At 32.7% G+C, this 17,925-nt stretch overlaps 1 protein-coding gene and 1 pseudogene across 1 annotated transcript; both read right to left on the bottom strand.

Moving 5' to 3' along the window:
* Positions 1-2,784: 2,784 nt before the first annotated feature.
* Positions 2,785-3,810, bottom strand: LOC139875814 (protein SLOW GREEN 1, chloroplastic-like). The gene has a single exon (XM_071863111.1). The coding sequence runs from the start codon at positions 3,808-3,810 to the stop codon at positions 2,785-2,787; it is 1,026 nt and encodes a 341-aa protein (XP_071719212.1).
* A 6,533-nt stretch (positions 3,811-10,343) lies between these two features.
* LOC139875813 (uncharacterized) lies at positions 10,344-14,330 on the bottom strand (annotated as a pseudogene).
* Between the last annotated feature and the right edge of the window lie 3,595 nt (positions 14,331-17,925).

Raw genomic sequence — 17,925 nt, 5'->3', positions numbered from 1 at the left:
TTCACATGGAGCTCGAAGAAGCAACCCATTGTGACTCTGTCAACGTGTGAAGCCGAGTTTGTTGCAGCAACATCGTGCACCTGTCATGCAATATGGCTCAGGAAGTTACTAAATGAGCTTAAGTTTTTTCAAAAGGAACCTACAGAGATATATGTGGATAACAAGTCTGCGATTGCTCTAGCAAAGAATCCAGTCTTCCATGATCGAAGCAAACACATCGATACAAAATACCATTACATAAGGGAGTGTGTTACAAATAAAGAGGTGCAGATAAAGTACGCGAAGTCACTTGACCAAGTTGCTGATATTTTCACAAAGCCCCTAAAACATGAGATGTTTCAGAGATTACGGAATATGCTCGGAGTGACGAAATCAAGTTTAAGGGGGACTGTTGGAAGTTAAACTTGATTTTGGGCTATGTGTTTTGGATATGGGCTTGCAAGTATACAAATATATGGATCAAGATTGTAGTCCAATATCTAGAAACTTCTTGTAATATGTAGTAGTGAAAGTGTGTAGAATGTGTGTAGAATAATCTTGTAAAATATCTAGGTCTAGAAATACTAGGAAATATCTAGATAGTAGTAGATAATGGAGTGATCTAGACTACTCCATTGAGTAGTATAAATAGAGGGCTTCACCCCTCATTTGTAATCAAGCAACAAAGCAATTCAATAAGCAATAAAAGAAGAGTTTTCAAGATCAATCAAACTTCTAAATTATCAATCCTCTCTTCCATAAATAATATACACATAACCTCCTATTTCTAACAAACCGAGTCTTTTGTCAATGATAGGTCAATTGACAGATTTGTAAGTCTCCTATTTAAATGTTGTTTTTGGTTACATTCTTTATTCAATTTCTTATTTTTGTGATTGTAAGTCTTTGAACAAAAACCATTTGAGTGGAGTTATACCGGATTGTTTTCAACAACTTAAGGCTTTGACTAATCTGCATACTCGAGCCCTTTGGTGAAGAAGAAGAGTTTGTTAGGGTAAGTTTTTTAGGGAGACTGTTATTTTTCTTTAAGCATCTTTAATTAATGTCATTGACTAATAAGATGCTAATTAAATTACAACTGATTATGATTGTATCATATGTCATTTGTATGTACATTTGCAGGACTTGTCTCCAATCGAAGAAGCTGAAAAAATATATTGCTCTTTTATATTTATATCTATATATATATATATATATATATATATATATATATATATATATATATATATATATATATATATATATATATCCTGAAGTAAGTCATGGAAGAAAGAAAAGGTCAGTATTATATTTTTATGTTTAAAAAGTCAACGTTGGTCAATGCTCCTCGTCTCGCCTCTTTTACAGCCTTACCTCTCTTACCAAATTTATTTGTTTTGAGTTCAGGTGACTCCATCAGCCACCTATTTCATTTCTGGAACCAAGGTTGTATAGTTTTACACTATTGAGTTATTATATTTAAAAATTTAAATGGGTCAACTTTAACTATTTGACCCATTTGTCAACACAAGAAACAGGTCCAACTGTTAGAATGTCATGCTTAATTTTAATATTGCAAATGATAGGGACATGACCACCTAATGTGAGAACTCCATAAGCTACAGTCATTCAATTCAATAATAAGCAACACATTAAGCAACAGATAGTCCAAAGTTAGTTATCAAATATGATCTTTGTGCCTCAAAGAAAATTCAAAAGTTTAAGTAAAATAAAATAGTGCTACAGTTGTCATGCTTGAAAATGGGCATTGTGATATTTGAGTTTCTGGTTGGTTGAAGCCTATTGGTCTTTTTTTCACTCATTTGCAAATTACAGTTTGTTTGTGATTTATATCTATTATATTTGATTTGATTAAATAGACTAGGTATAGACATGCTTACTTTTTATATAAGAAAGAAAAGAAAAAAAAACAGTTTTTGTTGGAACTTGCTTGTGTGTTGGAAAATTAAGCAATAAGTAACATTAAGTGTTGCACTTAAGTTTAGAATTTTATATCAAGCTAATAAAAGTACAGGAAGTCTGACTATCGTTGGATATAGTAATTATAAAGAACGAGTGTGAAAGATTGAAGTTCAGAAAGAAAAAAAAAAAAAGTGTGGAATTGGTTTTAGAACATACCAGTAGGGGTGTTCATTTTCGGATATCCGAATTTTCGGATATCCGAAAATTCGGATAGTGAAAAACCCCATCCGAAATCCGAATCCGAAATTTCGGATATCCGATTTTCGGATATCCGAAATTTCGGATTCGGATATCGGATTATCCGAATATCCGATATTTTTGAAGAACTTCGAATATTTTCGGATAATTTTCCGGATATTCGGATAATTTTCGGATATTTCGGATATTTTTTGGATATTTTTCGGATATTTCGGATATTTTTCGGATTTTTTAGAAATTTTCGGATATTCGGATATCCGAATATCCGAAAATTTTAAAAACTCCATCCGATATCCGAATCCGAAAAATCGGATATCCGATTTTCGGATATCCGAATTTTCGGATGTCCGATTTTTCGGATATTTTCGGATTCGGATTTCGGATAATTCGGATTCGGATTTCGGATTCGGATATTTTGAACACCCCTACATACCAGACCATAGGCTATGAACAGTGATAAACAAGCCAAATAGCATTAACCCTACTAACAAGTAAATTATTACTATTAACATAATCCATATAAGAGCGGAAAGGTTAGCCGGGACGACATTTCGTGCCGAAAGGAAGGAAAATGCCGTCCCGAAAAATGCAATTTCTTGTAGTGTACGCAATACAGAATCCTCGTTATACTCGTCGACTCTTCAAGTACGTACGTTCATCCTCCAACTTTTGTGCAAAACATTTGGCTGTATACATAAAACTATCAAAATTTGTAGCTAAACGATGTCCTTTTGGAACAAGCTTCCAAAACTTTTCAAAATTCTTTTCAGCATCATCATTCTTTCCCAACACTTTATATACATACCCTTGATAAAAATACGGCTTAAAATCTCGCGGTTCTTCTTTACTCAACTCCTGATATATCTTCAAAGCATCATTATATTTCCCTTCATTTTCACGAAACTGGGCCAACAAAATCTTAAAATCCCTAACACCATCTTTCTTTTTCTCTTTTATGCACAATTCCATCCTTTCCATTACCCGTTTCTCGAGATTTTTTAATTCTTCAACCGACTCGGATCGTGCCAACCACATTAAACCACGATAAGCTTCCGGTCGTAGTGGATCCTTTGTAAGAATTTCCTCAAACCCTTGTTTGGCAGAGTCGATATCACCAACGTAACCATGTAACTGAGATTTCAACAACTGCCAGTCGCTATTTTCCGGTTCGATATTAATCATCTGATTAAGTACTCCAATTGCTTCATTAGCCTCCCCGTTTTTAATTTTTAGATCCACTAGGGTTTTCAATGACCTAATAACATTATGGTGTTCGGAGTTAGAATCACTGATGAATTCAACAGCAGCCACAGGTGTAGAAGATGAAACTGGGGCGGCAATTGACGGTTTGAGCGTGAAACGTGAGAGTAAAACGGTGCCAACGGTAACGCCGGTGATGAAGGTGCTTTTGAAGAAGGATAGTGGGGTGGAAGCTCTTTTAACAGTTTTTGTTATATGGAAGTAAGAACTAGGGTTAGGGTTTTCGTAATTACAACAACGTAAAGATGATTTAATTAGTTTTAAAGATGAAGATGAAAACGAAAACAATGTCGTTTTGTGGAAAGTAACGGATCTTGAACAGAAGCTGGAATGGTGGGCGGGGTAGAGAGAGTGGGGGCGGAAGGTGACGGTAGTCAAAGATAGTTCCATTGGTTTGATTAGTCAGGCGACGTATGTACGGCAGTCGTTCTGGAGGGAGAAATTGAACGTAACCGTAGCTAGGTTATTACGTGTTACGATATATACTTATATACTCCGTACTTGTTATTATTAAAAGATCACAATTACTTATACAAATTACCCTAACGAGGAACTATAAAACCGTACGGGCCCAAAGCCCCAAACTAATATTAATGCAATTGGATTGGAGAACATTAATCTGATTCAAAATTAATTACGTGCATCGTTCATGTTTTTAATTTCCTTTAACAAAAACACAAACTTTATACCCAAACGAGAAGCCCGATGTTAGATTATATGAATTTTTCGGCAAATAAGTACTACCTTTGTCCCGTTTAAAATGTCAATGTTACTATTTTGAAACGTTCCATTTAAAGTGTCCACTTTGATTTTTGACCAATCAAAAGAGGTTATTGTGGAGAAATAAAGTTTCTGATTAGTGAAAAATAAAATTAGTGGAATTTTATAAAAGTGTGTGCAAAAAGTAAGTATACACTTGTAATGGGCGGAGGAGTATATATTTATAACTTTTGAAAACCGGTTTACTACGTTGGATAAAACTGGCGTTGGAAAAGCCGGTTTATGCCCACCAGCATTTGAAAAGCCGGTTTACCCACATTGGATAAAACTGATGTTGGAAAAGCGGGTTTATGCCCGCGTGAATTTCAGTTGTGTATATATAAATATAAATATAATACTCCGTATGTAATTGCTCAGAGTGATACAATTATGTATCCGCACCATTGTGAAATAAATGTGAATATAATACTTCGTATCTAATTGAATAGACGATTTTGACGTTTAAGTAAGGTGCTAATCTAAAACATGTTTTATAAGCAATCAACAACTATTTTTTTTTATGAGAATATACTCTTATTAAATAATCCCGTTATTTAGAAAATGTACATGACATAGAAAAAAACATTAGGAGAAATCATAGTAAAATCGTTAAGTGATCTTTCTATAGAAATAATTGATATGGAATATATCAATCTAATACAAGTGCATGTGTCAAAATTAACAAAGAACATAAATCACAAAACCTTTAAACCGATTAATCAACCAGATCTTCAACCAAAGATAAAAGAAAATCAGACTGAAACAAATAAAATCTCTTTAAACTCAAATAGCCACAATTAACAAGGCTAATGAACAAGAACAGAATCACAAAATAACAATTGCTAATTCATCAGATCAATGAATTGGCTTAGAAACCCTAATTTGAGAGAAAAGTGAATGAATGTGTGAAAACTAGATCGACCGTCAAATGAGCTGAAACGATGACCTTTTATACTCTCATCATTTTGACAATTTGGGCTTTGACTTGGGCATCTTGATATAATACTTGAGAAATACCAACATGGGCTTCTTGGACTTGAAGAAACTAGCCCAAATATCCACCAACAAAGCTTTGAATAAATTAGAAACATTATCTTCACTTTTGTAGAATTTTGCACACTTAACTTAATAAATTAAATCTGCTTATACTTGACTGGCACTCTTGAAAATGACTGGAACTATATCTGCAACTGCAACAAATCCTTTATCCATCACAGCAACAGATAATTCCTGCAAACATTCTAGAACACACCACAAATAAGAAAGAATAAAAAATAATTTCCAGCAAGCTTGAATGATAATATCATTTAACATCCCCCCTCAAGCTTAGCTTGGAACAAATCCAAAAGACCTAAACCATTACACAACACATTGTGTTGCTTAATAGTCAAACCTTTTGTTAATATGTCACTAATATTATTGGCAGAATTAATTTTCTGAATTTTAATAACCCCTGCACTTTGTTTATCTCTGACATAGTGTAAATCAATATCAAAATGTTTAGTTTTTTCATGAAAAACAGGATTGTGAGAAATTTGAATTGCAGAACTGTTATCTCAAAACAATTGGACTGGCAAATCGACTTTAATATTGAAATCAAGCAAAAGATTTTTAATTCAAATAATTTCACAAGTAGTTGAAGCTAAAGCTCTGTATTCTGCTTCAGCAGAAGACCTAGATACAGTGCTTTGCTTCTTACTTTTCCAAAAAACCAAAGAATCACAAAAAAATATTAAGTAACCTGTTACAGATTTTCTATTTAACTTGCATTTTTCCCAATCAGAGTCACTATAAGCATATAAAGATGTTACATTACCTTTGACAAGCTGAATACCTTTTCCAGGACTACCTTTTAAATATCTTAAAGTTCTAAAAGCAAGATTCATGTGAGACTGCAAAGGTGCATGCATGTATTGACTCAAAATATGCACAGCAAATGAAATATCAGGTCTTGTTAGAGTAAGATAAATCAATCTTCCAACAAGTTTCTGATACTCTGTAATGTTTGTCAAAAACTTATCTTTTTCACTTGATTCACAATTAACACAGATATTTGGTTCAATTGGAGTTCCAAAAGGTTTGCATCCTAATAAACCATAATCATTTAGAAGTTCCAGACAGTATTTTCTTTGTGACAAACATACTCCATTATTACAATTTAAAACTTCAATTCCAAGAAAATACTTAAGCAAACCCAAATCTTTTAACAAAAATTTTGTTTTCAAAAAAGATTTAAACTTCTCAATCTCTGCAAGATTATTGCCAGTAACAATAATATCATCAACATAAACAAGTAAATCAATAAAGAGACCATCAACACTTTTAGTATACAAAGAATAATCTGATTTACTTTGCACAAAACCATGTTCTAACAAAGCAGCATTAAGTTTGGCATTCCATTGCCTTGGAGCTTGTTTTAGTCCATATAATGATTTTGTTAATTTACAGACTTTATTTTCATTTTCAGAATCAGTATAATAACCTTTTGGTAAAGTTATATAAATCTCTTCATTAACATCACCATATAGAAAAGCATTATTTATATCAAGTTGATACAATGGCCAGTCATTCTGAACAGCAACTGTTATGAAACATCTAACTGTTACATGTTTAACAACATGACTAAAAGTTTGTTCATGATCAATGCCTTCCTTTTGACTAAAACCTTTAGCCACAAGTCTTGCTTTGTATCTTTCTATTTCACCATTTGACTTATATTTAATTCTGTAAACCCACTTGTTCCCAATAGGTTTTCTGTCAGGAGGTAAATCAGTTATAATCCATGTATTATTTCTGTTAAGAGCTTCTATTTCAAGATTCATAGCTTCAATCCAATATGGATTATTGCAGGCTTGTTCATAAGACTTAGATTCAAATGTTTTATTAAGATTAGAAACAAAGCAGAAGTTTTCAGAACTTAGGTTAGCATAATTCACAACTCTTTCAATACCATATTTTACTTTTCCCTCAACAACAAAGTCATCAAACTTTTTTGGAAAAACAGTGCTTCTAGAAGATCTCCTTAATTTATTGGTGTTTTCATTTGATTCAGAATTAGAAGCATCAATATTGCCCTCAGGGGATGAAGATGAATCTTCATTGTGTGTTGCTGTAGGACTATGCTCATTTAAATGAGCATTATCACTACTACCCTCACAAGTATCAGTAACTCTCCCTTCATCATTGGGACTTGAAGTGTAATTGGTGTCAAATTTAAAAATATCATCAAAGAAATTTTGATTCAAAGTATTATTAGAAGAATCAATTTTGAAATCATTTGCAGCAGACTTATGTTTTAAAGGAAACACTGTTTCATAGAATTTAACATCTCTTGAATAAAAAATACTTTTATCTTCAAGACTCAACAACTTATAACCTTTTTAACATTAGAAAAACCAATCAAAACACATTTAGTAGACCTGCTGGCAAATTTATCTTTTGGATTCAAATCAACAGAAAAACACAAACATCCAAAACACTTTAAATGGGAGAGATTAGGATCAGACTTAAACACCACTTCATAAGGAGACTTTTCATTTAGCACAGCAGTAGGAGTCCTATTAATTAAATAACAAAAAGTTAGAATACATTCAGACCACATGTTAAGAGGCAATCCCCCCTGAAATATAAGAGCCCTTGCTACATTTAGCAAGTGCCTATGTTTCCTCTCAACAATGCCATTCTGTTGAGGTGTGTAAGCACAAGTAGTTTGATGTACTATTCCTTTGCTGTTAGTAAAATTTAAAAACTTTTGATTGACAAATTCAGTACCATTATCACTCCTGAATACTTTAATCTTCTGTTGAAACTGAGTTTCAATAAGTTGAACAAAATTTACAATGTTATCATAAACATCTTCTTTTGATTTGATTAAAAATACCCAAACAGCTCTAGAATAGTCATCTACTACAGTTAAAAAATATTTGAAACCTTCTTTTGTTTGAACTCTAAAAGGACCCCATAAGTCTAGATGAATAAGTTCACCTAAACTTGAGGTTTTATGATCACTTATAGGAAAAGGGTTTCTGCTTTGTTTTGCTTTGTGACATACCTCACAAGGTTCAGTGTTAATTTTATCTTTAAGATTAAGTTTGGTTTTAAGAACAGAAAAGACTTGATCAGATGGATGACCAAGCCTATTGTGCCACAAATTAACAGAAGCAGAATATGTATTAAAAGAATTATTAACCATAATCTTACTTTCTCTATTCAGATTATTGAATATATATAGTCCACCTTCTTGATTACCAATCCCTTTTATTTTCCTGTCCCTCAAATCCTGAACATAGCAAGTTGATTCATTAAAACTGACAATGAGACCATTATCTTTTGAAAGTTTTGATACAGACATAAGACTAACACAATATTCAGGAACTATAAGAACATCTTTAAGGGTAATGAACTTGTTTAACACAAGATCACCAATCCCTTTAATCAGGGCTTGAGTCCCATTTGGATGTCCTACAGTTAATTTCAATCCAGAGACATCAACAATGTTACTCAAACCATTGCTAGAAAGAGTCATATGTTGATTGGCTCCAGAATCAATGATCCATCCTTTATGAATCACCTTTGTTTGAGACAGATTTGAATTAAAGAATTTATTGAAGTTAGTATTGAATTTTATGCTTGCATTGAAAAAAGTACCTTCCATATTTGACATTGCATTTGCAGGAGCAGCAGCAGGTACATCATTGATAAGACTTAGAAGTTTAAGCATCTGCTCATTAGAAAAAGAAAGAGGAGTGGAAGAACTGGTGCTAGCTTCTTTAGAAGTAGCATTATTATTTGATGTATTCTTAAAATTATTGAAGTTGTTGTAGTTCCTGTTGTTATTATTTGTATTTCTTTTAATGTTTGGTGGATACCCAACAATCTCAAAACATCTTTCAATAGTATGACCAATTTTATTACACTTTTTGCATTTCAGATTAGGATTAGGACCTCTGTTATTATTAAAATTGGACATATTATTGTTGTTATTATTGTTATATGATTTGTTTGGACCTTGGGCTGCAAAAGCAGAATTCTGACTTTTAGAATTTGTATCCTTTAAAGAATTAACTCTGTGAGATTCCTCTCTTGAGATTATAGCATAAGCAACTTTGACATCTGGTAATGGATCTCTTAACAAAATGTTACTTCTTATTGGCATATAAACATCATTTAAACCCATTAAAAACTGCATAAGTTTTATCATTTTGTTATTATTTTCCACAGATACAGATGCTACACAAGTGCAGGCATCTGCTCCACATGTGCAAGGAGGTGAGGACACCATTGAATCATATTGTTTCCACAAACTATTAAGATTATGATAGTATTCTGATAGAGGACTATCATTCTGCTTTAAAGAATTTATTTTATGATGTAGATTGAAAATAACAGATCCATCCTTTTTATCATAAGTTTTTTTTAAATCATTCCAAACATTCAAAGCAAGACTATTAAAGATTTGACCTGAATAAAGTTCTTCAGTCAATGTCCCCAAGATCCAAGATAATACAACTGTGTTACACCTTTCCCAATGAGCAGCTAAAACTTCATCAGTTGTACTTTTGACACAAGTTCCATTAATAAAACCAATTTTATTTTTAGTACCCAATGCTAGAAGCATTGATCTACTCCAAATATTATAATTTTCTGTGCCTTTGAGTTTTATATAAATTATAGGTGTACCAGAAGTTGTATCACTTGGATGAAGGTATAAAGGGTCACCAAAATCAAGTTTATTGATTAAAGTAACAGATGTGGTAGCATCCCCACTATCCCCCATGATAACAACAAGAACAAATAGCAAACAAGATCAGATAAGTCAAACAGATATAGCAGGTAACAAGCAATAACACAAATAGCAGTCAAGAAGACAGATAATATCAACAGAAAATAGATAATAAGAAATCACACAAATATAACAAATATGAATTAAAATTTACAACTTAAACTGTGCTTGATCAGGTTTTCACCAATTTCAAAGAATTGGGATCAAGAGTTGGGTACAGTGTTGTAAATCTTAACAAGAACAGAAATAGTATGCAAATAATAAAAAGAAGAGTTAAGATGTAACCAATCAATCACGAATGATTGATGATGCAGCGAAAGACAGATGAGTAAACTCAGAATGATGAACACAAACCCTAACCCTAGAAAATTAGGGTTTTCAATCACAATTGACAGATCCAGCAATCTATCACCCACACGTTCACAATTGAACCCAAACAGACAACAAACACCACCGATCTAATAGCAAGAACCGATGAAACCCTAGATTCGTTTCGAACCCCAAATTGAAACAAATAACAAATCAACCACCACGATCGAGCCTTACATCTCTGATACCATGTCAAAATTAACAAAGAACATAAATCACAAAACCTTTAAACCGATTAATCAACCAGATCTTCAACCAAAGATACAAGAAAATCAGACTGAAACAAATAAAATCTCTTTAAACTCAAATATCCACAATTAACAAGGCTAATGAACAAGAACAGAATCACTAAATAACAATTGCTAATTCATCAGATCAATGAATTGGCTTAGAAACCCTAATTTGAGAGAAAAGTGAATGAATGTGTGAAAACTAGATCGACCGTTAAATGAGCTGAAACGATGACCTTTTATACTCTCATCATTTTGACAATTTGGGCTTTGACTTGGGCTTCTTGATATAATACTTGAGAAATACCAACATGGGCTTCTTGGACTTGAAGAAACTAGCCCAAATATCCACCAACAAAACTTTGAATAAATTAGAAACATTATCTTCACTTTTGTAGAATTTTGCACACTTAACTTAATAAATTAAATCTTCTTATACTTGACTGGCACTCATGAAAATGACTGGAACTATATCTGCAACTGCAACAAATCCTTTATCCATCACAGCAACAGATAATTCCTGCAAACATTCTAGAACACACTACAAATAAGAAAGAATAAAAAATAAGTTCCAGCAAGCTTGAATGATAATATCATTTAACAGCATGATTCGGTACTTACGTATTGTGCGTGATTCATATATTTACACATTTATCACATCACAATTAATAAGAACAAGCACATGGTCAGTCACACGATGCCGTGGCGAACCTCAATTTTAATTTTTTTTTTTTTAGTTTGTGACTTTGTGTTACATTCCAAGATGTTTTACATTGTATGCTGAAGTTGGTTCTAGTTATTATAGATCGATTTCAAATCTTATAATTACACCACTGTTGGTAATACATGTTTTGTTATAGTATTTCAATACAAAGAATAAGGTTCCTTGTGTCTTAACAAAAAGACGTACATGCATGAATGATTGCCTGAATCTTTTAATTTTATCGCATTAAGTCCTTGTGTCTTAACAAAAAGACGTACATGCATGAATGATTGCCTGAATCTTTTAATTTTATCGCATTAAGTCAACTCGCTTTATAAATAGTGTTGTTGATCACACATTCACACAAATCACACTGCATGCAAAGAAATAAACTGCATCAATAACTGATCCAAAAATAGGCCATTGAGAGATAATTAAGCCTAAAACTAAAATCTTTACAATTAAATGACACCGTATAATATTTATCATCAGAATATCAATAATTTATGGTCAACAAAACTTCCTAACATAGTAACTCAAATGGTGTTGGCCAATTTGCTTAATTTTCGACCTGTAGTCAGTGATGGAGCTTGAACATTAATAATGAGGAGCCAAAATAACTCATTAAAAACTGTAGTCTCTTATATATAAATAGGTTCCATAAAGTTCAAAATAACTTAGTCTCTACATGTTCTACTTTTGATTTGGTAGGGCCAAAAACTAAAATTATCATCATTTACCTTTTTTTTTTCTTTTTTCTGATTGGCCATAAGACAGCGTTCAGAACAAGGTATAGTCATTACGAGTTTTTAGTTATGCTGTTTGGGTTAACCAATGCACCGGCAATCTTCATGCATGAATTTGATGAATACCGTTCGTTTTTAGACGACTTTGTGATTGTGTTTATAGACGACATACCGGTGTATTCTAAGACAGAGGCTGAGCATGTTGAACATATGAGAAAAGTTTTGAATCTGTTGAAACGTGAACAGCTGCTTGCTAAATTTTTCTAAGTGAGTTTTGGTTAAGAGAAGTTCAATTTTTGGTTCATGTTATCTGTGCCGATGGTGTCAAAGTGGATCCATCTAAAATAGAATCGGTAACGAATTGAAATTCAAATGTTACTTTCATGATGTGTACAGATTGTAAATGAAATAGCTTAAGGAATTCAATATGCTTCCGCTTTGATGCAAATTATGTCCAGTAAGGGTATTGTTTGTGTTTTCTATGTTGATATAATAGTCATTATGATTATGATATGATATGATATGAAGTAATTTGCAACAAGAGTTATATTGCTTGTGAGATTGATTGATTGATTTTGAGAAAACACCCGTCTCAAAAGTGATGACAAGAAACCTAGTTTTTTACTTGCTGATACAGTTGATGGTCCAAATTTAGTTATCATATATATGATCTTTGTGCCTCAAAGAAAATTCAAAAGTTTAAGTAAACTATAAAATAAAATAGTGCCTACCGTTGTTATGCTTGAAAATGGGGATTGAGATATTTGAGTTTCTGGTTGGTTGAAGCCTATTGGTCTTTTTTTCACTCATTTGCAAATTACAGTTTGTTTGTGATTTATATCTATTTTTTGATTTGATTAAATAGACTAGGTATAGACATGCTTACTTTTTATATAAGAAAGAAAAAAAGCAGTTTTTGTTGGACCTTGCTTGTGTGTTGGAAAATTAAGCAATAACATTAAGTGTTGCACTTAAGTTTATGACTATCGTTGGATATAGTTTCTGAATGGGATTTCTGCATGTAGTAATTACAAAGAACGAGTGTGAAAGATTGAAGTTCAGAAAGAAAAAAAAAAAAAGTGTGGAATTGGTTTTAGATCAGACCAGACCATAGGCTATGAACAGTGATAAACAAGCCAAATAGCATTAACCCTACTAACAAGTAAATTATTACTATTACCATAATCCATATAAGAGCCGAAAGGTTAGCCGGGATGATATTTCGTGCCGAAAGGAAGGAAAATGCCGTCCCTAAAATTGCAATTTCTTGTAGTGTACGCAATACGGAATCCTCGTTATACTCGTTGACTCTTCAAGTACGTACGTTCATCCTCCAACTTTTGTGCAAAACATTTGGCTGTATACATAAAACTATCAAAATTTGTAGCTAAACGATGTCCTTTTGGAACAAGCTTCCAAAACTTTTTAAAATTCTTTTCAGCATCATCATTCTTTCACAACACTTTATATACATAACCTTGATAAAAATACGGCTTAAAATCTCGCGGTTCTTCTTTACTCAACTCCTGATATATCTTCAAAGCATCATTATATTTCCCTTCATTTTCACGAAACTGGGCCAACAAAATCTTAAAATCCCTAACACCATCTTTCTTTTTCTCTTTTATGCACAATTCCATCCTTTCCATTACCCGTTTCTCAAGATTTTTTAATTCTTCAACCGACTCGGATCGTGCCAACCACATTAAACCACGATAAGCTTCCGGTCGCAGTGGATCCTTTGTAAGAATTTCCTCAAACCCTTGTTTGGCAGAGTCGATATCACCAACGTAACCATGTAACTGAGATTTCAACAACTGCCAGTCGCTATTTTCCGGTTCGATATTAATCATCTGATTAAGTACTCCAATTGCTTCATTAGCCTCCCCGTTTTTAATTTTTAGATCCACTAGGGTTTTCAATGACCTAATAACATTATGGTGTTCGGAGTTAGAATCACTGATGAATTCAACAGCAGCCACAGGTGTAGAAGATGAAACTGGGGCGGCAATTGACGGTTTGAGCGTGAAACGTGAGAGTAAAACGGTGCCAACGGTAACGCCGGTGATGAAGGTGCTTTTGAAGAAGGATAGTGGGGTGGAAGCTCTTTTAACAGTTTTTGTTATATGGAAGTAAGAACTAGGGTTAGGGTTTTCGTAATTACAACAACGTAAAGATGATTTAATTAGTTTTAAAGATGAAGATGAAAACGAAAACGATGTCGTTTTGTGGAAAGTAACGGATCTTGAACAGAAGCTGGAATGGTGGGCGGGGTAGAGAGAGTGGGGGCGGAAGGTGACGGTAGTCAAAGATAGTTCCATTGGTTTGATTAGTCAGGCGACGTATGTACGGCAGTCGTTCTGGAGGGAGAAATTGAACGTAACCGTAGCTAGGTTATTACGTGTTACGATATATACTTATATACTCCGTACTTGTTATTATTAAAAGATCACAATTACTTATACAAATTACCCTAACGAGGAACTATAAAACCGTACGGGCCCAAAGCCCCAAACTAATATTAATGCAATTGGATTGGAGAACATTAATCTGATTCAAAATTAATTACGTGCATCGTTCATGTTTTTAATTTCCTTTAACAAAAACACAAACTTTATACCCAAACGAGAAGCCCGATGTTAGATTATATGAATTTTTCGGCAAATAAGTACTACCTTTGTCCCGTTTAAAATGTCAATGTTACTATTTTGAAACGTTCCATTTAAAGTGTCCACTTTGATTTTTGACCAATCAAAAGAGGTTATTGTGGAGAAATAAAGTTTCTGATTAGTGAAAAATAAAATTAGTGGAATTTTATAAAAGTGTGTGCAAAAAGTAAGTATACACTTGTAATGGGCGGAGGAGTATATATTTATAACTTTTGAAAACCGGTTTACTACGTTGGATAAAACTGGCGTTGGAAAAGCCGGTTTATGCCCACCAGCATTTGAAAAGCCGGTTTACCCACATTGGATAAAACTGATGTTGGAAAAGCGGGTTTATGCCCGCGTGAATTTCAGTTGTGTATATATAAATATAAATATAATACTCCGTATGTAATTGATCAGAGTGATACAATTATGTATCCGCACCATTGTGAAATAAATGTGAATATAATACTTCGTATCTAATTGAATAGACGATTTTGACGTTTAAGTAAGGTGCTAATCTAAAACATGTTTTATAAGCAATCAACAACTATTTTTTTTTATGAGAATATACTCTTATTAAATAATCCCGTTATTTAGAAAATGTACATGACATAGAAAAAAACATTAGGAGAAATCATAGTAAAATCGTTAAGTGATCTTTCTATAGAAATAATTGATATGGAATATATCAATCTAATACAAGTGCATGTGTCAAAATTAACAAAGAACATAAATCACAAAACCTTTAAACCGATTAATCAACCAGATCTTCAACCAAAGATAAAAGAAAATCAGACTGAAACAAATAAAATCTCTTTAAACTCAAATAGCCACAATTAACAAGGCTAATGAACAAGAACAGAATCACAAAATAACAATTGCTAATTCATCAGATCAATGAATTGGCTTAGAAACCCTAATTTGAGAGAAAAGTGAATGAATGTGTGAAAACTAGATCGACCGTCAAATGAGCTGAAACGATGACCTTTTATACTCTCATCATTTTGACAATTTGGGCTTTGACTTGGGCATCTTGATATAATACTTGAGAAATACCAACATGGGCTTCTTGGACTTGAAGAAACTAGCCCAAATATCCACCAACAAAGCTTTGAATAAATTAGAAACATTATCTTCACTTTTGTAGAATTTTGCACACTTAACTTAATAAATTAAATCTGCTTATACTTGACTGGCACTCTTGAAAATGACTGGAACTATATCTGCAACTGCAACAAATCCTTTATCCATCACAGCAACAGATAATTGCTGCAAACATTCTAGAACACACCACAAATAAGAAAGAATAAAAAATAATTTCCAGCAAGCTTGAATGATAATATCATTTAACATCCCCCCTCAAGCTTAGCTTGGAACAAATCCAAAAGACCTAAACCATTACACAACACATTGTGTTGCTTAATAGTCCAACCTTTTGTTAATATGTCACTAATATTATTGGCAGAATTAATTTTCTGAATTTTAATAACCCCTGCACTTTGTTTATCTCTGACATAGTGTAAATCAATATCAAAATGTTTAGTTTTTTCATGAAAAACAGGATTGTGAGAAATTTGAATTGCAGAACTGTTATCTCAAAACAATTGGACTGGCAAATCGACTTTAATATTGAAATCAAGCAAAAGATTTTTAATCCAAATAATTTCACAAGTAGTTGAAGCTAAAGCTCTGTATTCTGCTTCAGCAGAAGACCTAGATACAGTGCTTTGCTTCTTACTTTTCCAAAAAACCAAAGAATCACAAAAAAATATTAAGTAACCTGTTACAGATTTTCTATTTAACTTGCATTTTTCCCAATCAGAGTCACTATAAGCATATAAAGATGTTACATTACCTTTGACAAGCTGAATACCTTTTCCAGGACTACCTTTTAAATATCTTAAAGTTCTAAAAGCAAGATTCATGTGAGACTGCAAAGGTGCATGCATGTATTGACTCAAAATATGCACAGCAAATGAAATATCAGGTCTTGTTAGAGTAAGATAAATCAATCTTCCAACAAGTTTCTGATACTCTGTAATGTTTGTCAAAAACTTATCTTTTTCACTTGATTCACAATTAACACAGATATTTGGTTCAATTGGAGTTCCAAAAGGTTTGCATCCTAATAAACCATAATCATTTAGAAGTTCCAGACAGTATTTTCTTTGTGACAAACATACTCCATTATTACAATTTAAAACTTCAATTCCAAGAAAATACTTAAGCAAACCCAAATCTTTTAACAAAAATTTTGTTTTCAAAAAAGATTTAAACTTCTCAATCTCTGCAAGATTATTACCAGTAACAATAATATCATCAACATAAACAAGTAAACCAATAAAGTGACCATCAACACTTTTAGTATACAAAGAATAATCTGATTTACTTTGCACAAAACCATGTTCTAACAAAGCAGCATTAAGTTTGGCATTCCATTGCCTTGGAGCTTGTTTTAGTCCATATAATGATTTTGTTAATTTACAGACTTTATTTTCATTTTCAGAATCAGTATAATAACCTTTTGGTAAAGTTATATAAATCTCTTCATTAACATCACCATATAGAAAAGCATTATTTATATCAAGTTGATACAATGGCCAGTCATTCTGAACAGCAACTGTTATGAAACATCTAACTGTTACATGTTTAACAACATGACTAAAAGTTTGTTCATGATCAATGCCTTCCTTTTGACTAAAACCTTTAGCCACAAGTCTTGCTTTGTATCTTTCTATTTCACCATTTGACTTATATTTAATTCTGTAAACCCACTTGTTCCCAATAGGTTTTCTGTCAGGAGGTAAATCAGTTATAATCCATGTATTATTTCTGTTAAGAGCTTCTATTTCAAGATTCATAGCTTCAATCCAATATGGATTATTGCAGGCTTGTTCATAAGACTTAGATTCAAATGTTTTATTAAGATTAGAAACAAAGCAGAAGTTTTCAGAACTTAGGTTAGCATAATTCACAACTCTTTCAATACCATATTTTACTTTTCCCTCAACAACAAAGTCATCAAACTTTTTTGGAAAAACAGTGCTTCTAGAAGATCTCCTTAATTTATTGGTGTTTTCATTTGATTCAGAATTAGAAGCATCAATATTGCCCTCAGGGGATGAAGATGAATCTTCATTGTGTGTTGCTGTAGGACTATGCTCATTTAAATGAGCATTATCACTATTACCCTCACAAGTATCAGTAACTCTCCCTTCATCATTGGGACTTGAAGTGTAATTGGTGTCAAATTTAAAAATATCAT

This window comes from Rutidosis leptorrhynchoides, chromosome 11 (genome assembly GCF_046630445.1).
Source record: "Rutidosis leptorrhynchoides isolate AG116_Rl617_1_P2 chromosome 11, CSIRO_AGI_Rlap_v1, whole genome shotgun sequence".
In the NCBI taxonomy this organism is placed as follows: Eukaryota; Viridiplantae; Streptophyta; class Magnoliopsida; order Asterales; family Asteraceae; genus Rutidosis; species Rutidosis leptorrhynchoides.
Note: the sequence above shows the minus strand (reverse complement) of the source record. Positions and strands in the feature narration are given on the sequence as shown.